Source organism: Malaya genurostris, chromosome 2, assembly GCF_030247185.1.
Source record: "Malaya genurostris strain Urasoe2022 chromosome 2, Malgen_1.1, whole genome shotgun sequence".
NCBI classification, from domain to species: Eukaryota; Metazoa; Arthropoda; class Insecta; order Diptera; family Culicidae; genus Malaya; species Malaya genurostris.
Window position 1 is genome coordinate 2,022,097 of NC_080571.1, and position 25,168 is coordinate 2,047,264.

The 25,168-nt window shown below is 36.1% G+C and overlaps 3 protein-coding genes across 3 annotated transcripts; 1 reads left to right on the forward strand and 2 right to left on the reverse strand.

The window, feature by feature from the left end:
- The first annotated feature begins 49 nt into the window (after positions 1–49).
- On the forward strand, positions 50–8,610 carry LOC131429555 (neither inactivation nor afterpotential protein G). Its single transcript, XM_058593754.1, has 5 exons — positions 50–268; positions 325–527; positions 593–820; positions 7,071–8,275; positions 8,332–8,610. Exons 1-5 carry the CDS (start codon positions 109–111, stop codon positions 8,468–8,470), a joined length of 1,935 nt encoding a protein of 644 aa, XP_058449737.1. The 5' UTR covers positions 50–108; the 3' UTR covers positions 8,471–8,610.
- A 5,275-nt stretch (positions 8,611–13,885) lies between these two features.
- On the reverse strand, positions 13,886–15,751 carry LOC131430617 (stress-associated endoplasmic reticulum protein 2). The gene is made up of 2 exons (XM_058595722.1): positions 15,574–15,751; positions 13,886–15,004 (listed from the first exon to the last, which is right to left on the reverse strand). Exon 2 carries the CDS (start codon positions 14,965–14,967, stop codon positions 14,773–14,775), a length of 195 nt encoding a protein of 64 aa, XP_058451705.1. The 5' UTR covers positions 14,968–15,004; positions 15,574–15,751; the 3' UTR covers positions 13,886–14,772.
- Positions 15,752–23,908: 8,157 nt separating this feature from the next.
- LOC131430821 (small ribosomal subunit protein uS12) lies at positions 23,909–24,499 on the reverse strand. The gene has a single exon (XM_058596034.1). It carries the CDS (start codon positions 24,446–24,448, stop codon positions 24,017–24,019), a length of 432 nt encoding a protein of 143 aa, XP_058452017.1. The 5' UTR covers positions 24,449–24,499; the 3' UTR covers positions 23,909–24,016.
- Positions 24,500–25,168: the final 669 nt, after the last annotated feature.

Here is a 25,168-nt window from a genome sequence, read left to right on the forward strand (position 1 = left end):
AGGCTTCAATTTTACATCCCCTTCTTCCTGTCTTAAGGTTTATTTTTTTGAACATAAATTCAGTCGGTAACAAAATACCATTCGCTTTTGTCCTGCCGCACCGCTAGCATGAGTTTAAAAAATAAACTTGCAACAGTTCTAATCATCGTAACCGCATCGTTGAGTCTAATCCTCTGCGCAATCTGGTTTTGGCTAGGGTACGAATACATTCCCAACAGAGTATCCAATATAGAAGACCTAAGAAATGCTTCCTTCGATTTTATCATTGGTGAGTAGTTAATTTCTAATTTTCGGAGCGTTCCTTATATAAGTCCTTCTACAAAGTGGGAGCCGGAACTGCTGGTTGTGTGCTGGCCAATCGGTTGTCGGCTAATTCTAATAACTCGGTCTTGCTGATAGAGGCTGGAGATGTATTCGGGGCAGCTTCTATAATTCCTCTGTTAAGTACGACCATGCAACAAACGCAGTACGACTGGGCTTTCCGAACAACCCCGCAAAAGTATTCCTCCCGCGGACTAATCGATAACGTAAATAATCGGCGATAATGTGAGAATCGGTTTATACTACAAGTGTTTATATTCTTACATGGCAGCAACAATTCCTACCACGTGGTAAGGGATTAGGTGGCTCGGGACAAATCAACTACATGTTACATTTTACCGGGAAAAAGGAAGATTTCGACCGCTGGGAACGACTTGGTGCGCATGATTGGAACTATGAACGAATGAAGCCTTATTTGAAGCGTCTCGAATATGGAACGGATAAATTTGAGGAAGCCATTGAAGGTCACTGTCATACTGAATCGAAAGATATATATGAGGTAAAATTGTCGTGATTAATGTTCTCATTCCCGCACGCATTATAGTTCTTCAATCAACAGGGCTGAGCTTAAAACTATGTATAAACCAATGTATTCAATTTTGTTGTACGCAATAAGGCAGCATCGTAATCTTCTAATATGGAAAATTTAGTGAAACGGTGTTTGCACATTTACATCCAATTTCTGTTACTGCGTATGGTAATGGAGGTATTTTGGCCACTCTAATATATTTTTGGTCGGTGCTCATATTTTTTGGTTGTCATCAAAATCAATTACATATTCTGTCTAATATGTTGCAAAATGGAATAATCCTTTAAATTTTTATACACGATGTACGATTACATCTAGAAATACCTGATCGAAATATATTCGGGTGGTAAAAATACCTTCGTTACCCTATGTCTAGAGATATAATCTAGAAGATAAAAGATATGGAAAAGAAAACTAGTTAATATGTTGTCCTGCGTCATAAGTTTTTTCAAGCTCTATTCCAATTTTCGGTTCCAGAGTTACATATATACAAGTGTGGTTGGTGTGGTATTCTGCGTCACAGAGAACAGACATCCAAGCTAGTAAAAACTTTTTCAAAAAAGCTGTGTGAAGCATACAAGTGAATATCCGTTAAAAATCGCCGTTGCGTACAACTTGCACGTATGGAAGCTCGAACGCAAGAGCCCATGAGCAACTGTTGGGCTGCTCGAAGCGCCTCTACAGGAGATTTGCTACTTGCTTTTTAAAACAACCGTGAAATTGGAATCTCTACTTGGATGTTTGTTCTCTGTGCCTGAGTTATTTGATAGCTCTAATTAGCCAGAGGCCGGACTCGGATGGAACCTTTCTTTTGAATCCGTTCTGTTTTTGAATTTTTGGCCGGAACCGAAAACAAGCAAAGCTAAGTTTGTATGGAAACCAACTAATAAGATCTTGAAATTGAAATAGTTTTGAACAAAGTGAAGAAGTTGGATCTCGATGAAATAATTATTTATACGAGATAATAACACCTTTCATATGAATATAAGTTCTAGAAAAAGGCCAAGTAGTATCTGAGAAATGAGTTCCACTCCGACGTTTTAATAGGGAAGGGAAGCTATAGTAACGGGTGTTTACATGTATATTGATATCCACGATAAGGAGAAAACAGATGGCTTTTATCAATTACTAAGAAAAAGTCGTGGAAAACTGAAACCTGATTGCATGGTTACTTGAATTCCGTCAGAGGAAGTTTCGAATTTTGAGGATTTATAACTCGATTATAATAAAGCTAAGCTCCAATGAAGGCTGCAGTTTAACAGGCTGTTATTGCGCTCAATTCATCCGAGGTTCAGTACCTCGTTCATTGGTAAATAGTTTTTGTTTTTTTTTCAAACAAGAGGCAAAACAAATTCTAGAACCTTACAATAAAATACAGTTTCGATAATTTCATGAAAACGGCATGATTATTTTACAAGTCTCATATTTCCGTCTAGATATAGATGCTCAGCTAAATATGTACAAGAATCATATTTTGAACTTTCCAGAACGTTTTGCTGAGGGGGTCGTAGATCTGAAAACATGGTATATTTAACTCTTCAGTATGTATGGAATCAATCGTTTAGCTCAGTGTCGTTATCTGCAACGAACCATGGTTTCAGTATAAAAGAAACTGGCCCAAATTTAACAATACCCAAAGCCAAAACAAATTGTTTTCATATTTACTAGCAATGTATTTTGCAAGTGCGATCGATTGCGTCGCGTGAACTTTCAAATGTGGATAATTAGTTACAAAAACTTACAAAACAAATGCTGTTCATGAACTTTGTAAGCAACTTTCGCCAAATTACTCCATTTACCAACTTAGTTGGTTTCTGTTCCTTCACGCAGAGAAATAGAACACATAAGATTCTAATATACTGAGTCTTTAAGTCAACTTCAAACAATGGTTTGAATCAACTAAAATTATTTCTGAAATAAAAGTGGAATCAAATAAAACTCTTTTTGAATCAAATTTAGTGTGGCAATGTACGAGGTCTGTTCAAAAAGTTCCCGGAATTTTTTAATTGCGCGCGTCTGGAGAGTCCGGTGGTCAAAATTTTGTTTATTGTGTTGGTACATATGTCCCTAATGTATGGTGAAATTTTCAGCTGTATTCATTGTTTACATTCTGTCTTGTAGCGGCTGGTGTAGACGTGTTTTTTTGAGCTCGGCAATTTTTGTCTTGGTGACGTTGGGTGCTTCCACGTGGACGATTGTGATTTTGTTTCGACATCATAACCGTACACCCATGTTTCATCACCAGTTATGACCCTTTCAAGTAAATTTGGATTGTCGTTGACGTCGTTTAACAGCTCCTGAGCGATGGTAATGCGTTTGTTTTTTGATCAAAATTCAGCAGTTTTGGAACGAATTTTGCTGCCACTCGTTTCATGCCCAAAACATTTGAAAAAATATGATGGCATGAGCCAACTGATATGCCAACTTCATCAGCAACTTCTCTAATAGTGATTCGTCGATCATCCATAATCATTTTTTCCACTTTTCCCACATTTTCATCGATTATTGACATGCTGGGTCGACCGGAGCGTTCGTCGTCTTCAACGTCTTCGCGGCCATCTTGGAAACGCTTATACCACTCGTAAACACTTGTTTTTTTCATAGCAGACTCACCGTAGGCTCTCTGTAACATTTCGCACACTTGGTTACACTTTATTTCATTTTTACGCCAAATTTAATACAAATTCTTTGACTCTTCGATTCTTCCATTGTTTAAACTAACAAAAATCGCCGAGCTCTAAAAAACACGTCTACACCAGCCTTTACAAGACAGAATGTAAACAATGAATACAGCTGAAAATTTCACCATACATTAGGGACATATGTACCAACACAATAAAAAAAATTTTGACCACCGGACTCTCCAGACGCGCGCAATTAAAAAAATCCGGGAATTTTTTGAACAGACCTCGTATATTAGATTCAAACATATTGAGATATGGATTCAAATTTCAAAATTTTATTGAAACAAATCAAAAATTTATTTGATTCAAATGCTTGTTACAGTACATTAAATGTATTTGAATCAAATATGTTGTTGGATAGATTCAAATAAAAAATTATGTTGAATGAAGAATTAAGCTGAATCAAATATACAGAGTCTAAGCTTCAAATTCATGGATGTTGATTAAAATTTTTCGTCCTTGAATCAAATGCCAGAGATTGATTCTAAAACATTTTCATTGAATCAGACTAGTTGATTTTGTGATGTTGAACACAACTTTTGCTAAGATTTCCTTTTTTTACATCATTCAAACGGAAAATGTACGGAAGTAATAACTTTCTAAGCAATTGACGAATTCACTATCTGCACTATTGAAATCGTTTGAATTGTGCGATACTATAGTGAGTGGATTTAATATTTATGAGGTGAAATCGATCTATTACGTGATTTAATACCAGATGCTATCAAAATTTTCGCAGCCAAAGTTTTTTTTCGTCATTTTCAAAATGTTCGACAAATCTCGAAAAATTGTCAGTGATATGCAGAGATGCCAAGTCTGCAAATTTGTCTGTAAATTATCAAATTTCTTAGTTAACATGTAAACCTTTTTTCGTCTAAAGACTTTTACAGACATTTGAAATTTCGACTGTTTGCATACATTCGTTAGAAATTACAGACTTTTGAAAATTGACGCTATCTTTTCTTTTTGCTAGCTAAACTTATTGTATAACCTGGCATCTCTGGTGATATTCAACACGTAGACAACTTGACGGCTTCAATACATCCGTCATATAAGTAAAGACTTTGGTTCTTTGGTTCTGTTAGCCATGGCGACTTCAAAAAATCGTCCAAGTCAAGGAAAATGAACTTTAACGCACTGTTTAATGCCATTAATCTTTGCTTAGTGGATAAGAATTCGACTGCAGCAACGTATTCAATCCCGCGAAGCCGGTGAAAGACCGGCCAAGGGAGCCAATGTGAAGTTACTATCGGACAATGAAGACTTTGGTCCAAAACGCCTACGAAAAGAATAAATTCCGGTTTTTCTTTGAATAATTGCGGTTTTACCTATTTTTATATATATAAAAAATAGGTATAGAATTCGCTCAAACTTTCGAAAATTTTTCCGAGGCCCGGAGGGCCGAATGACATATACCAATCGATTCAGCTCGACGAACTGAGCAAATGTCTGTGTGTGTGTGTGTATGTGTGTGTGTCCGTATGTGTGTTGTCAACTAAGAGGTCGAGATCTCAGAGATGGCTGGACCGATTTTCATCAAACTAGTCGCAAATGAAAGGTCTCCCCGTCACCCAAAACGCTATTGAATGGTTTTGAGATCGGATGTTTACTTTTTGAGTTATACAAAGTTTTATATCAAAATTTTCAGTTTTTTGACAGTATCTGTCACAATTGACCTTGAAAACAGAATATGTTTTCAGACTTAGATTCCGCACGGTAATACCTATCCAACAAGCCATAGATTGTTAAAATCCGTCCATTTTTAACGGAGATATCGAAATTTTTCTGTAAGCGACTTTTCCCCCTATTCCAGCAGTAGGAGTTTTGAGCGCTGTATGACAAAGAAATGCTTGGGAGCAACGGAAAACACGATTTTTTATACTATTACATACAATTGTTTCTAAGAACCAAAAGGATTGTGTACAGCATTCTTTTTCATGACATTTAGCCTTGGACCGATTTTGGCACGGCTCGTTTTTGGCAACATAATCGTTCGAATATGACATATATAAACCAGATGATGGCAGAATTTTTTTTAATTATTTTGTTTTAAACTACTTACAGCAATAAATGCTGGAACAACATAACATCCATATACCATTCGAATCAGTTCGTCGAGATCAGCAAATGCGTGTGTGACAAATAACTTCAATTAATTTTCTCGGAAAATTTCTTTTCTACAAATTCAGATTCATACGAAAAGTCGTATGCTCCCAAACAAAGTTCCTGCATTATGTTTGGTTCCGACCTCTGGTTTCGGAACTACAGGATGATATGTGAAACGAAATCAAAATTGTGTAACTCATTTTTCTTGAAGATGGCTGAACCGATCTAAGATGCAAATGAAATCTAAGAATCATCTAAGATTCAAATGAAAAGTTTCAAAGTTCTATAAAACATCTTGTTTTTCAGTCAGATCCAACTTCCGGTTTCGGGGATTGTATAAAAATGTCTATTCCACATAATTTAATCAGTAAACAAATGTAAAGTGTACAGCTACTCAGGTGAATTTATCTGACTTCGGCCATACCGCTTTTAGAATTCCGGTTCCAGTATAAAATCGTTTCTCAAAGCTCAATCGTTTTCTCAAAAAAAGCCTAATCAAATTTCAGAAACAAAAATTTTAATTAAAACAAACTTATATACAAAAATTAATTATTTTATCCAATTATGACTTCCTGTTCTCGAATTACATGATGATGAATTTTTAAAATTCAAACCGATATAGAAGATGACAATCCCGAAAAGCTTCAAAGTTGAACTCAAAACTGTTGTAATTTATTCGTCATATGGCCATACGAATCGGTTTGGGTTATGCTGGTTCCTGAATACCGGCTCTGGAAGTACCTTAAATTACCGTAAACTCTAGAGTGGAACTTACATATCATGGCATGTTTAATCGATTATCACACTTCTAGATTCAAATTCGATCCGATTTGCAGTTTCGACATTACAGAGTAATGAGTGATTAAAATCTCAAATTGTCGCTTAAAACGAGGGTCATTAAAATAATGTCATGAAAACTTAAACACCGAAGAATATTCATGCAAAAAACACATGCGGATTGATAAAAATAGGTATATCATCTCACTGCTACTGCTGCTCACTCATCTCACTGCTAGGTGGATTAAACACGTTTTTACTTATATTTTTCAATTTTAAGCGAAATTTCTTGGGGTGCCGGTAACCGAACACATTTTTTGAAATGGCCAAAACTTATCACTTTACTATATTGATAATATTTTTTTTTTCAATCGATCGATGAGCTTAGTTTCATATTCAGTTGTTAGCTAGGGACTTTAGCTTTGCATTGATGTATATATGTCCGCATAATGTACACTTAATCAAAAGTTATAAGTTTAAAAGAAAAGGATGCCGATAACCGAACACTCTCCCCTATCTTTTCTATAGAGAACGGCAGCGATAAACACTAAGTACTACTGATACCAATCACATAATATGTAACGAAGTATCATGTTTGCACTTTTATTTTGTTGCTATACGTTTAAAAAAAACTAATAATGTTTAAATTTTAGCCAATACCTCAGTACCAAACTAGCGCACAGAGCAGCGACAAACAGTCTTCACTTAATCAGTGTTCTTCGACAATCAAAAACGAAAATCCTAAGCATGTTACACAATCTCTAAACTGGTACATCAACACCGTCAATGCCGAGAATAATCCTTTAACAACATCATTCCTACAAGCTTCATTCGAACTAGGCTTGAATGATGATTTTCATCCCGCGCGCTACACAATTCGAGACGGAACTCGCTGGAGTAGTTACCACGGATATCTCAGACCAGCCTTCGAACGAAGTAATTTAAAAATTTTAACCGAATCCACAGTTCAGAAGGTTGTTTTCAACGATCACAACCGTGCCAAAGCTGTGCTAGTCGAACATTCAAGCGGGCATTACGTGGAGATTGAAGCCAATCAGGAGATAATTTTAAGCGCCGGAGCATTCCAGACACCAAAAATCTTAAAATTATCCGGTATAGGTTCGGCCATCGAGTTGAAGCGACATGGGATTCCCGTAGTTCATGATTCACCAGGAGTCGGTCAAAACTACTTTGACCATCTCAACATGCCACTGTTTATATCAATCAATACTACTGCTAGTGTCACCGTGGACAAAATTTTAAATGTTCCAAACATATGGAACTATTTGACCAAGGGATCCGGTGTTCTTTCGACAACAGCAGTCGCAGGGGTTGGTAGCCCACGCGGTAGTAAATACGGGATAATACTGTTTGGTATGGGCAGTGTAGATGAAAAAGCTCTGAGGCATGTGTCGAATCTTAGACAAGATGCGTTTCGTGCCCATTTTCCATTTTACTACAATAAAAGTCAGGAAGGATTTCTCTTCTTGAATACATGCCATCAGCCAACAAGTCGTGGAGCAATTTATCTGCGTGATCGCCAGGCACAATCACACCCCTTTATCAATCCCAACTATTTGAAAGATAAGTTCGACATTGAATGCATGGTTTCTGCAATTCGATTGGCCGCACAGACCGTCGAAACTGTTCCATTCCGAAGAATTGGAGCAAAAATTCACTGGCCAAAAATTCAAAGGTGCATCAACTTTGGACCACACCTTGAAGATTTCCGTACGAATAATCCCAGTGATCGCTATTTGGAGTGCATTCTGCGGGAATCTGCATTGACCGGTCATCATCCTGGTGGTACAACCGCCATCGGACTCCACTCGGAAGCAGTGGTAGATAATAACTTGAGGTAAAAATTAAAAATGGTTTGGTGCAAAATTATGTTCCTATAAGATTTCATTACAGAGTTAATGGTGTCGAACGCCTACGAATAGTGGATGCCGGAGTTTTTCCTGCTCCGGTATCTGGCACTCCGAACTCATTAGTTGTTGCGGTTGCAGAGAAAGCAGCAGATGTTATACTTAGTCTACAAGATGATGGATAAAGATTGTTTTTACATAAAACCTTCTCACTGATTCAATAAGTAAATGCGTTCGTCAACATGTTATTCTTATCAAGGTTCATAGAAAAGAGGATTTACCTAAGGATCTAACTAACAAATAAAAACCCTTTTGTATCCACCTAGTGGTGTGAGAATGTCTTTCTTTTGCCATTTAAACAGTCTCATTAAAACATTTGTAAGATTTCATCCTCGACCATTGATATTGTGAGTTTCAAAAAGTGCACACTTAAAACCGATTCTCGAGCTCGGTATTTTGAAATGCTGAAGTAGATCTGCAAAACGACATTTTGTTGATTGTTCAGTAATTCACATGCTCTTTTCCGAAATTCGTTAAAGTAGTATGCTGATATCTCAAGGATTCGTAGTGTCAGTAGAACCGTAGCACCAGCCATACAATGGTTCTGTACACTCTGAATCGGCTGCAAAGTCTGTTGAAACAGAAGGTCAAATTCTCCACTACAGGAATGTAATTCCAAGGCTTTGCTTTGATATCTATGTAAAGCGCGTACTTTTACCGAAGTTTGGCATAATATTATGCTGAACTTGTCAGTAAACAACAAATATACCGAAATCAACAATTCCATTTGCCGAGATTTCGAACAGTAAGATAGTTTTCACTGAAACTCGGTGAAACACTTGTCATTTAATGTCTCTTGTCGAATGTGCCAAAGACTACGTGGCCATTGCTGGTGGAGCGGGAAAATAATATATATTGATGAAGGTAAGAGATGCTTATATTTCTTGAAAAAATAAGTGAAATAACAAACTCTGCTTTTCATATATACTTACAAAATTCTTCTTATTTTCAGGTAGATGCGTTGAGGACCACTGGAAATAATTGTTTTTAACCGTGATGTTTTCATATGAGGTTTGCTTTGCTTTTTTGTATACTGCATTAAAATGGACATTAAAAAACATCCCCTTTCCCCAACCTTGGCGTTTGTGATATTTATTTTATACAATAATAAAAAAAAATCCATCCTTTCTACGTTCTATTACTGATGACTCGGCAGTTCATGTTTCGATCATTATCGCTTTTGCCGAGCTAACAGCAGAATTGCTGCTGAGATGTTCGGCAATAATTGACAAATTTGGTATTGCCGGGATTCTCAGTAATTTTTATTTGGCCGAGATGATTACCCATCTCTCGGCTGTGCAAATCTCGGCATTTTTTGCCGAGACTCAGAAATAAAATTTAAGTGTGTGGGGGAGGTGCAAAAATTTGAAAGAAAAGTCAAGTCATTTGCACTTTTATATAAGAAGTACTCTTGTTCATGGAACTTAATGTTGAAAAATCTTCCTTGGGGGAATTAAAACCCTCAATCCCCTCCCCCCTTCCCCCTGCGCACGGGCCTGAAGGGATTATTCTTTTTTGTGGGTCGAGTTTCAATGTACTATTCATTTATCTATGTATTATTTTGTTAAAGTTCCATTCCAGTTTTGTAATAAAAAATAAAGTTCTGTGAATATCAACGTCCACTTATGGGGTATGTACAGGTTCTGCATAACAACATGTGTGTGTTAAACGCGCTCACTTTCTGTTATAATGCCGACCAATTAAAGTAACCCGAGTTATAATTGCCCTTCGATTGTATTGGCCGATTCACTATTCGGGCTGTGAACCATCTCGCGAATTTTTTAAACTTTTAGTTAAAATTCGATGGTCGAGCGGCTATTATGTAGTTGTCAAAAGAAGCCCTCTTTAAAGTATGATTATTTTTGACAGTTCGATAGTTTTTTTCACACCAAAAAAAAAATCTAATTCCAGATGTGATATGAAGTGAAGCCACCATCAGTTCAAGGACTTGCCAGTGAATGCGGGTAGACTTACAGTAACTCCGATATGACTCATCCATTTACCTTCTTACTATAGCTGTTACCGAAAAGCGAACAAAAAGGGTTGGGCGGATATGCAAGTAGAGCCACTTACTCGTATTCCGCGGGAATAAAAGATGCTCTTCTAACCATAATATCCAGTGCATGGATGAAGCATATCGCTGTATATAATTTTTAATAAATTTCTTTATTATCGCCTTCAAAGTACTCTCCTCCTGCGGCAATACATGCATGCCAACGCTTGATCCAATTTTCCATACAAGTTTTATAGGCCGCCGAAGGTATGGCCTTTAGTTCACGCAGCGAATTCTCTTTTATGGTCTCTATGGTCTCGAAACTCGTTCCCCGCAATGGCAATTTGAGTCTGGGGAAGAAAAAAAAGTCACACGGGGCCATATCTGGAGAGTACGGTGCTTGGTTGATGATATTGGTTGAGTTTTTGGCCTGCGAGACAACCAACGCTGTTTTTGAAGGAAATTCAGCTTTTTTGGAACCAGCCGAGAAGCGACGCGTTTCAAACCCAAAACATCAGTTAAAATGAGTTCGGCTGATCCATAAGTTTCGGAACACTTGAATCCATTTGCAACACAAAATTTGATGCACGCACGTTGTTCTAAATTTTCATCCATTATAAAAATCGCCACACGAAAATTTTTCAACTTCTTTGTATAGACGCCAAACAAAAACTAATCGTACGATATGCGTCAAAGTTTGCCAGAATGTATATAAAAGTGTTGCCAACGTTGAGAGAATAAAAGTTTACCGATTGGACAAGCGCGGGAATTTTAAAATGAAAATTCCGATTCTTTTTTGATCATAAGAAACATGTTTGAACCCGCCTGATGGTTCAAGTTTCCTTCAAGTGACTTGGGCTGGCTATCCACAATCCCTCGTCCAGTCATCAATTCGTCCTATGCCTTGATGCTCCCTCTCCTTTACGTCCCCGTGATAAATGTTTTATATTGATAAATACAATGAAACATAGTGTAATGAAATTAATATAACATAAAATGATATAATATATTACAAAACAATATAATATAACATAATATAATATAATATAATTTAATTTAATATAATACAATGTAGAGTGTCAGTTAAGCTTTTCTATCTTCGCAATACTGCAGGAAGTAGATTTTTTTTCTAATAACAATAATAATATCCATATCTATAAAAATAATGTGTTATTATTATTGATGACAAATTAATAATAATAATAAATATAATAATGAAAATAATAATAAAATACAATATAATATAGTACAATGAAATATATAATTAATAATAGAATGAATAAAATGATATGTTGCGATATGCTATGATACCCTCTCATTCTGCTACTAACGTAGAAGGCGATAGCACCCAGTCGACGCCGTTCTATTGACCAAATGTTATCATAGACTGTGAGAAACTCACAGAAAAGATGTTTTTTGAAAAAAGATACGCTCAGAGACAGGGCTCGAACCTGCGTTCTTATGCATTCCGTGCATACGCGCTACCATTTCGTCACTCTAAGCCCTGATGATAGAGACGGCTCTAACACACGACTGGGTATGGTAAAGCGTACATCGAACATGGTCTAAATCCTAACCGCCTCACGGCCGGTCCAATATATGTTTCCACTCAGTCATTGCAAAAACTGAGTCTAGCATAATTCAAGTCTTCAATAGATGGGACAGTTAAAAATCGACGTCGAAGAATGATAGTTTCTGACATTGTACCGCAAGGTTCAAATAATTCAGATACAGTAAAAATAAAAATGATCACAGATGGTTACCTTGAGCACAGATAACAGATATACAGGCTCACATATGAACTGTGTGTAAAATTTGCTCAATCAGCGTGGCGAACACTTGCAGATGTCACCACGATCGACACGAGGTGCCACCACTATTTTGGTGCCGCTTTCACATGAGCCACAATTTTGGGTGTAACATTCACTTTACGCTAGATTTTTGTTTTGCTGTTGGTTAAAATGAAAAGTTCATTTTTGTTTTATTCCGATCGAATTCTCGTGTGATTTATGCGACATGGAAATAAAATTGCCGGAGTTTGTTAGAGAAGGTGCGGATGTGCAGTCACCGATTTTAACTGTCATAGTACGGCCTATCAAACAAGACTGCAGAAAATTCAAAAAAGTCTCTAGTTTAGCCAAAGCTATTCGGTGATTTATTTTTTCATAAGCAGCAAAAAAGTCGGTATATATCGCGGCAACTTTCTGTCGGCTGTAGCAACTGAATGACATAGGGCGTGTAACACACAAGATTCGTAGATGTAGATGGTGTCGGCATGGAACCAGGTTGAGATAGTTCAGTGCTGGGGCATTATTAGCAGCTTCAAGAATGTAATGATTTGTCAAAGTTTCTTCGCAAAAATCTGCCGAGTGACACGTGATTACTTCTTAGTGCTTGTAAGAATAGTTTCATCTCGAGAAATATCTTTTTCTCATTTTATGTCATCTCTTATCTTTCACGACTATAATTTGAGTGCAAAAATTCATCTCTCACAAAAATCCGGTAATTTTTTTTTTATTCAAGAATATAATGTTTGAGGCACACTGCTTAAAAAAAAAATCCGGTAATGTTATAATCAGTGGCGTCACGTCTTCATGTGCACCATTGAAGGAATGAACTACGTCCCCAACCCCATCCAAATTCAAGTTTATTTTTGGAATCTTTATTTATTCGATGAAAGCAGGTTGGATCGCACCGAAATTGCGTGTATTTTTACGCATCTCACATACATCAAACACACAATTTCAAGTATTTGTTATCGCTGTGTTAGTGTCTTTGCCGTGCACATGAGTTACTACACAGATTCAAGAAGAGAAAGAATTACTTAACTCAGCTCTGAGATTTGTTTGACCTATCCGAAAGTATATCGCTATCTCTTTGAATTGAAAAACACAAGCGGTCTCCATTCCTCAATCTTTAGTTTTCACTTACAACGAACTGTTACATCTGCTATCATATCACATAAGCAGTGCACAACTAGTCAATTTTGTCACGAGACGCCACTGAGCTTCAACAAAAATATATTGTATTCAAAATTATATTGTAATGGTTGAATGAGAAATAGGAATTAGCTTAAATGAATATTGTAAAATACTTTTAGTCAAATAAGTGGAAGCACAGGGAATCCATGGCAAAACGCAAATGACGGTCACTAAGCGATGCTGTTTCAAAATATCAGTTGTTTTTTTATATACATGGAAAATTGAACTTGTGCACTCATTATTTGTGACGAAAGTAAGATAATAGAAGCTTCTAACATTCGTAGTAGGCATTCATTGCATAATTTATTCAGTCATCGTCGAAGTCTGAAAAATGAATACGTTTGATAGCCGGTACATGTACAATATTGGGAACGAGCCACTGAAAGTAACACGCAATAAGTGAGCGATAACAACCTTCCAACAGTTCTAGCAGCAGGTGCACAATATGATTGTTTCGCATCTCCAACTGCCTATTGGAGCAGACTACACTTGAGCAAACAAAGATGAGATCATTCTGACAAACATAGGTGATAGAGGATTGTTCTTCAATAGTGTAAAACAAGTAGTTTGATTATGTTTCAAATATTTGCACATTTAAATATATTTTTTATCATAGGTTTTTCCCGATTTGTGAACATTCATTCTTACTGCAAACGTGCTCTTTTACGTCTTGATTTAATACGAACCCAATTCAGTTTCTTGTTTCACTTCGTGTTTGTAATGTGGAGTTTTCTATCTACTTTTGTTTTAATCGTCATTTTCCAACTTTTTAGGCAAAATGTCTTTTTCTTTGTTGTTACTTAGTCATAAAGGGGAAAAAATCATTGCGCTATGATGTTTCAACTACAAAAAAAATATCAAAATGTGTAAAGATATCCAACTTCAAAATTGTCCAATAAAAGAAAAGTAGCTTGCGTATTTCTAGAAAACTGAATAACAAAACCTAATGCATTTATTAGCCAATTTGAACATGTACATAAACTACTTTGCACATAATCAAATAATGTCAATACTTGGCATAGCGTTAGTATTTATCTAATAGTATAGACCGAAATAGATACCACGAATTGGATTATGTTACTACTGAATTGATAGAAAAATGCATCCAACTCAGGCATGGAATAATCGTGCAATTATTGCAATCAGCATTGTGTAGATTTCTTACTAATGTTAGTTTTTTTTTACAGTAAATTGTATTACAAGTGGCTTCCTCTTAGTTCAAGCAAAAAAAGGATGCTCGAATAGAAGGGTTTTGGCCACCGAAAGAAAATTACGTGGAGAAAAGGGTTTTCTCGGACATGGGCGAATGATTTTCTTCTTCGTTTTGTATCATTTGGTTGCGTGAGAGTATGTATGTTTTGTGTTTGAAGAATTGGCTGATGAAAGAGGCTTCTTGTAGCATTGTGGACTGTTGCGGCAAAATATCTTCCCTCTCCTCCACACCTACTGTTAATTACGCAATCCGAATCGACTGGATAATTTGGAATATTGCTGAACCACACACCACGAAAATGAACAACGCTAGTAACCACGGTCCGACCGGATACTTTTCTTCAGCGGTTTTGTTTGACTTGGGAACATTACCGCGCAGTGTGATGTTGCGACTGGCCTTCTCGTTGGCCATGCGAATTCTCTGATGTGGAGCCATTTCTTATTTTCGTCAGTATGGATGTGTAGACGATATACTGAAAATAGACATGGAGAAAAGAGTAATTAATTTGGTAACATTTTCCGAAATGCTTATGTATGTAAGCGAATATAGCAGGATTACTGTCGGATTCTTGAGCAGTTGGTAGAACGATAAAATTAGAATTATCAGATTTCCAGTTTTAAACTATAGAAGTCTTGAAATAGCTACATATAGTAATTCGCATTTAACGCAAACAAGCTTTGAGATTCTTCGTTTGGTACTCTAGACAAAACATCTATTTCAAAACTCAGCTGGCCCAGTTCGCAATACACTCATATCACCCGGACAACCCTCATAAACAGCACTGGATGTAGAAGGTTCCTTTCAAAACCATAAAAAATATATCGATGTGCAAAATCATATATCGATGTGCAAAATCAACTAGGGAAACAAATCATATTAACCGGAAACTTATGCTGTGCTACTTTTTCGGTAGTCTGCGAAAACAAAAAAAAAACAGGACACCTTCGATTGAATATTTCCTTTTCCGTCTGATTTGAGAAAACACTCGTATCAGTCACTTAACAATGGTATGCAATTGATTTATGAGTAACAATGTCTTACTTAAGTTTTTATCCGTGAACCGCTGTGATGGTGAAATTAGAACCGAAACAACGAAAAATGGTCCGACGTCTCTCGAAGCAAACAACACGTATTAAAACGATAACTGCTGCACAAAAAGAAGGAAACTTGCAACGACGACACAACTTGCCTTGCTGGACTGAAAGATATTTGACAACTCATCAGCAGTGTTACCATATACACAGATTTTTCTGTAATACTACACTGACAGGGATGCCAAGTGCTATAATATAAAATCTGGTATTTAGGGCATGTTCAGGAGTGTTTTGGTTCTAGATGCATAATTTATGTCAGTTTTAACACAGACTAACAGACAGGACACTCAAATTAGATTCTTCAATCATTTTAACGGTCATTTCGAATATTCCTTTATTTGGGACAGTACTCACCTGTGTCATGATGGCGCCACGTTACCCTATCAAAAATATCATTTCTGTCATCTAGACTGTGTTTATTTTTTTCATTTACCAACAGAGTTGCCATTCATACAGAATTACCTTTAATGTATTGATTTGTCTACGTCCATGCGAATTTCATGCAGGATACAGATTAATTACATATTGCCAAAACTATATACAGAATTGTGCCTACTTCTCATCCTACAACGCAATACAAAATCGAACCCGTTTTGTTACAATATTTACTTGCTTCTGGTCTTAATTTCGGATGGAAATTACCAACACAATCAAAAATAGTCTAGATGAACAACGTTGAGTAAAATAAATGTTTACTTTCCAACATCGCTAAAAAAGTTAAATATATTATCAACGTACTCCAATAATTTATTGTGACGATTCATTATCAAATATTTTGATGAAATCAGGCAACCCTGTAAGCAGCTGATCGGTGTTGACAAACGAGGGGAAACCAACTAGTAAAAAACCTTTTACGTAACACAAGGGGTGTACCGATAGTAAATAGTTCGCGCAGTACAATATAGGGGGAACTAGTGCATCACGAAAAATGATTTTTATAACAATTTACTCATACTGTCATGTCTGTTAGTCTGTGGTTTTAAGATTTAAATCTAAAAATTATAACAAAATAAACTGGCATCCCCAGTAGCGTTTTATATGTGTTTCAAATTAAGAAAAAATAGAACGGCAGCGTGTACCGTTTTAAATTTGACAGTAGAACTGTTCGAATAAATAAAAGTAAAACGGCTTGCTGGTGATACGTTTGTTTCAGTTTCAGTTATATTATACACCACACATACAAATCTTGTAACTGCTGAATTTGCTCTTACAAAGGAAAAATCTGGCAAAAACTGAATCATCTATGTTAACAAAATGAGTTCTAATTCTGTATAGAATTTTTCATTCAATTACGACCTAAGTTCAAATGACAATTTTGTTTGTTTATTTTCTCTTCCAATTATTACGGAATAGTCCTGCATTTTTCAATAATTTCTTCAACGCAGCCTAAAAGACGATTGGCACATTGTCGCAAAGCTGATTAACCGGTAGCGACACCTGCCAATGAAAAATGGAACCAAGAAAAGGAGGATTCTTTCGGAAACTTTTATATCGGCAGTAGTGATTTGCAACATTTTTATCGTTTATTCAATAGCACAAATAGATATCAGCAATAAGAGTACACTCGGAGTAGAAGAAAATCGATTTCAAAGTTATTATCTCTACTTTTTTTAGTGTAAACTACGATTAAACATGGAAAATCTTCCGAAATGTGTGAAATTTGGTAAGGCTAGGTTTTTTCGGATCAACATTTTTTTAAACAGAGACCAGTGTAATGTTGATTTCTCAAGTACTATAATGTATAGCGATCGAGTACTATTTATTTTGGATACTTTATTTGTTATTTTCAGGCATTTGAAAATGCTATCAAACCAAGTTTAATGCTCTATTCTGAATAAACGGTAGATTTCGCACAATGAACTTAGATCAACATTACCACCTCAGAGTAAAAACTTTTTCTTCAACTTTTACTATGATCATTCAAATGAATTTGCCCGTTTTCATAAGAAATTGTTGAAAAGGTGGAGAAATTAGAAATTTTCCTACCGATTTGACAGCTCTTGCTGAAAGTATCATCTCTAAACAAGCAGCACCTCTACATTTCAGTTTTGCGACAATATTCCAATTAATCTGGAACATTGGCAGCTCTGTATAAAGATTCTGTGTCACAGACAGCGCTGCCAACTATACCGATTTCTCGGTATTTATACCGATTTTTGGACTCGATACAGGAATACAGATATGCTCTCTCAAAATACCGATATTTCAATTTTCATACAGATAAATACCGATTTTCAGTTTTTGTGTTGGATTCCATAGGGGTAAACCAGGTCGAGCGACCTTTTTTTTTTTTTTTTTGTCGCAAAATCAGTTTTCGCACTAAATTGATGTTTGATTTTTCGAGAAAGATATTGTACAGATAGTTTTTTTCGCCAAATACAGATTTTTGGAAAAAAACAGTTGACAGCACTGGTCACAGACCACAGATTTTTTCAAAATTCACAGATTTCTTCAGATTTTTATGATTACAGATTTGAATATGGCAACTCTGCTCATCAGGGGCGCTACTAGAGTGCCTATAACTGCTCTAGGCGCTACCTAGGCGCTACCATATTCACACACTGATAAAAATTTATACCATCGATTCATATGTAAACAGCACTTCAATTTAATATGCTTTTTAATTTCAATACATAATCAAAGCGATTTGTTTTAAGATTTCATGTGCAAATTCACTAAGATGCAAGATTTGATCATTTTTCACTTAGCTTGGATGTATTTTTCCTTTGGATGTGATGTGTTTTGCTATTGAATCGACTTATATGTGTTAAACCAAAGACATCATATTAACAAGATATCCAGCTCTCACATTTCCCGAACAAATCATTGGCAACATCCTTTTTTGTGAGCATGTCGCCCTCAGGTGAGTCCGCATCTAATCTCATACATATAAGTAGGGAAGAGAAATGTCAAATTCGTGCGCGCCAAAATAGCAGGGCTGCGCACCCATACAATTGACATGATATATTGAATGTGATGCCGTGCGATGGCGTTGTTGAACTGAAGATTGATTTCGCTCCAAGCTGACAGGGTCTGGTTAAACACTTCATTTTCTAGTGGAAATGAGTTCAGCACAAATGTATGTGCAAAACACTTGATTCGGTCAACTGTGTTTCAATTGAAATCTATGTGGAAAACAATATGACATTCACATGAAATTCATTGAGAATCTAGAGGTAACGATATATCTTATCGTTTTGATGTGCATTTCAGATAAATGTAGCATTATTTCCACTTAACATAAACAGTTTATACAATCATTTTATGAGTTAAGTGTATGTTTTCATGAATTTCATGTGTTCTACAAGTAGTGATAGTTCAAATACTTTGCACATGATGCTAGCGTGCAAATTATTTTCAAATAATATTATTCTGAATAACTGCACTCAAAAGAAAGTTCACGTTCAAATTATTTGAAAAATCACAAAAAATAGTTCCTGCAAGGCCGTCATCATCTTTTCCATAAATACAAAAACAACGAAAAAGTTTGTAAACATATATAAAAGTTTGTTGATGCTAAATATCTGTGATTTGTTGAAACAAAGTTGATTTTTATGTGTTTAATAATAATTGTGATATCGTTAAGAAATGTGCGGTACCAATTTGCAATACTAACTTTCACAATCGATGATGTGTTGTATTTTTCAAGTATTTTTCTTCATTTTGTCTGCTTTGCTCTCACTCACTCGCTAGTTTTGAATGCCCCAAACGCCCGAGATGTTGGTTACAATAGCACTGGTTAGAGCGCCTTATTGTTGCCACCGTGCTGATTTCAAAGGTCAACGAATATGTTGCACGTGACGGAAATGAATGTTTGAACATAACTCATGGTTAGAGTTACGATTACTCAAATTCATAAACTGGAACAGTATGTCAAAATTTGAGTATGGATTTGAGTAAAATTTGTTCAGGCCCTGAGAACTCTCGCATTTATTCATACAATAGAGTAAGCGTTGAGTTTTAAAACATTTGAGTGAAAAAATATTTCTATCAGTTCAGTGCGTTTTCATTCTCGGAATATTATTATCGAATTTAAGAATGCAACAATACGTCGTTTTCAATAGATATTTTGTGGTCTCAATTATGATAAGTGAGAAGTACAACATAAGGATATAAAAATCGTTCAATTTCGAATTCAAACCGGTCAAAACGAAACGGCTTTGAATCACTTTTTTGGGATTCCCATTGAAAAAAAGAAGAATGACTTTGTATATAAACATTTACTAATAAAAATGTTTGAAAGTTTTGAGTAAAACTCGCTCGAACTTTGAAAAAAATATCTTTTCCATATGTTGAGTAAAAAATGTTCAAATTTTGACTGCTTCGCCACTTAACTCAAAAATGAGTAGATAAGCTATAGTTCAAGTTTAGAGTACGTGCACTTTTTATAAATTTGAGTGGTGTGTCACTCAATTTTGAGTTATGTCCAATGAGGGTTTAAAACTAATAATCTTCAAATACAATTTACTTGAATTGACTAATCGTCAAACAATCTTCGAGAATTTCCAGTGTGAGAAACTCCATCCTTAAAAATGGCGAACAGTAAATTCTTAAAGTGTAATGAATTTAGAGATTTGCTAAAAAATCCATTCAAATTTTACAAAGCGAAAAGCAGTGAATTCTTGAAGTATAAGTAGTTTGGAAATTGTGATTCTCTTTTAATTAAATTTCTCAACTCTGCAGATTTTGTCAGATGATAACCTGATTAACCTGATTAATTTCATCAAAACTCGACACCTGGTGCACAGTGACAGTTTAAAATCCTTGTTTCTTGTTCATAAACACACCATTGAACTTTCATGCTTCAAGTTTTACCAGTAAAAAAATAGACCATTTATGATTTTATGATTTGAATTATCAAATAACAACCTATACATTCTATTGTAAAAAGCATGATCACAATTAATTGAATTGTGTATAACAATACATTAAAATTTTTTTCAATGGTCAAAGCAAAATTGTGGAAGGTTTTGTAACAATAAATCGTATTGTTTTTCTACAATGTTTTTTATTCGGGTAGTTTTCTGAAAGAAAATTTTTTCAATGTAAGGTTATTTTTTGTCCATTCAAAAACATGAAAAAATCAACGATTTGTTTTAGTCTTTGTTAAGACGTAGAGCCGTCTTGAGCTAGTTTTAATATGATCGGTATCTAACGGGGAAACAGATTGGAAAACTGACATATGAACATAATGATATAATGAAAACCGCGAAAGCTCAAGACGGCTATACGTCTTAACAAAGACTAGAACAAATCGTTGAAGGTCAATAAAAGGTTTGTCTACCTTTACCATTGTGTTTGAGATCACACTATCGTCACTGCTGCTACCACACACTAGTGGAGATCCATTAAACCGATGGATGAAACTATCGTATTTTACTTCGTAGATAGCGAAATAGATAAAAAAAAGGTTTGGAATCAGTATCGTGCGGCAAGAATAGATGGGTAGAAATAGACTCGTGATCATTGTATGTGTTTCCGTTGAATTTGTTTTCGTCGATACGGGACTGTGAGTGAATACCGTGCTGGCTAAGTACAGCGAAGCATGCTTAGTTTCGTCCAGTCAATTGGAGTAGTTCAATTGGTAAAATAATTTCCCCGGTTAGGAGTTAGCTACGGGTTCGAGTCCCGTCTCTGCGGCAAAATTTTCGCGGTTTTCATTACATCATTATGTTCATATGTAAGTTTTCCAATCTGTTTCCCCGTTAGATACTGATCATATTATGAAAAAATCTCCATTACTCCAATATGTCTTTTTATAATAAAATTTTAATTCTGGCCTTTTTGCGTAAAAGCTTTACGTGGCCGATTGGCTTACATTTTTGTTACTAAACATTCTATTTTTCCTATTGGATCTCGTTGTCACCCTTTTTCTAGAGGGAGATGAGTTTGTCCGCGGCTTATCTCATCATCCATTGCTTCATCGTCGGTGTTATATGTGATCTCCGTTTTCTTTTCGTTTTCCTTGTTGATCGTAGTCTTGGGCTCGTTGAGAGTTGCTGTAGATGCTCCTTGTTGTACATTGGTTGCAGTTGCTGGTTGGTTGGAGGGTAAGTTGTTAACTGCAGCTGGTGTACTTTGTTCTATACGGGATACTGATGGTTTCGTTGAAGGGAATGCTTCATTGTTATTGGTGGCTGTAGAGTACTGGGGTTGCTTGGGCTTGGTGTGAAGGAAGCACCGTTGTCCTTTGGTGTTGTTGTCTCCTTGTCCAGTTTATCACATGGCTTACCGTAGTGAACAGCTTTTTGGCAACATTGACATGTGGCCATCTGATTGTCATAGGTAACAAGTGATTTGCACGGAATTCTTGCATCCTGACCGAAAGTCACATAAGAATGTATAGACCTCTTCAAACATACGTACGCCATTTGGAAAGACCTTCCACTTTTCTTTTTCGATAGAGAAAATCTTTCCGTATTGGGGCATAGTTTTGCGAATATAAGAATCGGTGACGCTTGAGGGAAGATCATGCACACGCACTTCTATAGCACTATCTTCCATATATACTGGAATGTTGTACTCAGTGTTCTCGTACTCCCCATAGTGCACATTGTTATTGTCTTTTGCGAATTGAATTGCATCAAACTTTTCATAAAACTGGATGTAAACAACATTATTTGTCTTATTACATTGAAGTAAATGCACACGTTTAATGTCAAGATGCATTGCACTCCTTAAGCAAACCTTCAAGTTCTCGTATCGAAGGTCGAATTTTGCACTATCTGAGGTCAACAACAATTGTATTCTTTCGTGTCGGCGGTAGCTTTGTTCGTTTGGTTCACTCATGTCGAGGTCGTTCTATTGTTCACTACACAATACTGTACTTGGTATCTTCTGTCCCGAACGTAAGCGGTTTTGTTTTAACGACTGACTTGGATGGGATGTGAAAGCGAACTGAAATATGAAGCTTTGAAGGCAAACAAAAAAAAACAGAAACCCGAGTTCTGTTTCGATTGACTTGAAAATTTGACAAAACATTCTTGAAATGTTTTATTAAAACAAATTTAATATAATATAAAGGATAACAAAATTTTTTTGAAAGGGTTAGACCATACCTGTTCCTAGCAAAATAAATTCGTTCTTTCTATTTTATAGAAAATAAACTTTAAACACTTTTTCTCGAAAGCGAGTTTTAAAAGTTCGTGTTCATCGTCATTTAAAAACCATCTGCTACAACTATGTTACTTTGATTTTCTGATTTCTGTTAATTTTGCGCTTTGTGGACATCACAAATCATGATTTCTAAAACACGTCCACGAAAATACTTCTTCACCCACTTATTTCTCAATATTTTTCCTCGAATTACAAAACTTTGTTCGAATGATGCTTTATATTAAACATTTGAGTTCATTTACGTTAGACCTAATAGGTCTAGTGACAGATAAAAAAATCATAAGGCGACCCAGAGAAATTCATACGCATGTCCGAATTGTATCTTATATTTCGGTTATAGAAATCATACAATGAAACGAAATTTAAATGGTTGTAATGAAAACGTAACCCAGTAGTCATCTAGGGGTTAACCCATTTTGTGCATAGGGCACCTAACCGTTTTTATACTTTACGTTTCGTCTTCGACTCGTCAGTACATAACAGTTTATGTTGAACTGTTGTTACCAAGCAGAGCAGCATAAACCGCTAGGCAGACAGAACACTTTTTCTGTTTGCACCGAAGTGCAACGTCTTAACTGCCGTGCCGAAGGTTTTAAGGCATCATAATTTTTCATCATTTAGTTTTTTTTTCGAATTTTCTTCGCTTTATATTTAACACTCATAACCTCCTAATGCCTGAAGCGTATACAATAAAAGAACCAGTCCTTTCATTTAATTGTTTTTGTTGCAAATCAATCCAGTCCTTCCAGCAAAAAGCGAGGTTATTTGATATAAACACACACAGACATTACTCGACTCGACAAAGCCGATTGATAAATGACACTTGGTCTTCCGGGCCAAATCTTACTAGTCGATTTTCAAGCAATAACCTTTTTATATAGAAGAGCAAAAATATTTTAAATATGTAGTATATTTCAGAATGTACAATGCAAACAGAAACCGATTATTAGCGGGAGTTTATTGCTTCAAATGTTTTTGAATGTAGCTTTTCATGATCATTATATTTTCAATAACTGAGTTACTTTTCCAAACAAAAGATAGCACTTTATTCAGTGAGGGCTAGTTCCATACAATTTTTCCATCTTATTTCTCATGCACCAATCAAACATTGAATACGGTCCAGGGATATTTTCTCAATCATTCCGTCAGTATAAACATCACACAAATTTGGAATAAAACACCCAATCCATGGAAGTTTGTATTCAGGTTTTCATCCGCTCCATCACGTTAACAGTTTAGCTTTTAGTATCTGAATTTCTGCTAAAAAATCCATCTTACGACCGAGGCCGCTCTTTTTTTTCCTTATACAGTGCGAGAAGTGAAACGTTGGCCACTTTTACTACTTTGAAGCGAACTCCGGGAATATCTCCGACGGCATGACCCTTTCGACCGAAACCGGCAACCAACACTTCGTCGTTTTCCTCAATATAATTAAGACAGCCATCCCGTGGTACGAAAGCAGTAATCTTTTTACCGTTCTTGATTAGCTGGACACGAACGCACTTACGGATAGCGGAGTTTGGCTGTTTTGCTTCAACGCCGACCTTTTCCAGCACGATTCCTTTGGCATGCGATGCTCCAGCAAAGGGGTTTGACTTCCAACGAGTTCCCAAATGGGCCTTCTTGTAATCCTTGTCAGCCCATCGTTGGTCCCGACGGTGCCGTATATGTTTCCGAGCAGTGCGAATTCCACGTGGTTTACCCATTCCGTACAAATGGCGTCCGAATCGAACAAACACTCGAATAGAAAAGAGCTCCGGCTGTCAAAGGTAATCAGCAAAATAAATATGACAGCTGCAACGCATAGCCAACCTGACAAAAGTTACTACTTCTGTCAGTTGATGCATTGCGTTCAATGTACACTGATAAAATAGGTACGATCCATTCATATGTAAATAGCACTTTAGTATACTTTTTTTCAATTTAAAAACAAAGGGATTTATTTTTAGATTCCATGTTCCAATTCACTAAGATGGAATTTTGATTTGTTCTCCACTCCCAAGATGTGCTTCTCTTTTGGATGTGATGTGTTCTGACAATGGTATGTTAGAAACCATTGAAAGCAGATCACTGAACACGTTGGGCTCCTCGCATTTCGCCGCGTTTGTTTTGATATACCGTCGTTATTTAAAATGTGGAAATTACTTCCAATGGATGCCCCAAAACACTTTCACTTGTATTTTAGGTAAAGAGACACGTCGTTGTGAGAGAATCGACTCAGTCATCTCAAGCTTTCGGGTAACAAACAAGGTAAAGCAAAACAGAGCTTTCTACACACTTGTGACAAATCATTGACACTAAGAATCTCTGCCTAGAAAATATATTCCGCTGGGGTATTTCGGGGGTAATCATATGTTATTCGGCTAAAGTATGGTTCACACGTTATAGGCAAGGAATGACAATGGAGAGGAACTGTTTCTAACTAA

Excerpts from the sequence above, each read along its gene's own strand:
- LOC131430821 (XM_058596034.1), bottom strand. The coding sequence starts at position 24,448 with ATGGGTAAACCACGTGGAATTCGCACTGCTCGGAAACATATACGGCAC.
- LOC131430617 (XM_058595722.1), bottom strand. The coding sequence starts at position 14,967 with ATGGCTCCACATCAGAGAATTCGCATGGCCAACGAGAAGGCCAGTCGC.
- LOC131429555 (XM_058593754.1), top strand. The coding sequence starts at position 109 with ATGAGTTTAAAAAATAAACTTGCAACAGTTCTAATCATCGTAACCGCA. Across the intron at positions 269-324 it reads TTCCTTCGATTTTATCATTG|TGGGAGCCGGAACTGCTGGT; the intron begins GTGAGTAGTTAA and ends CCTTCTACAAAG. Across the intron at positions 528-592 it reads CCCGCGGACTAATCGATAAC|CAACAATTCCTACCACGTGG; the intron begins GTAAATAATCGG and ends CTTACATGGCAG.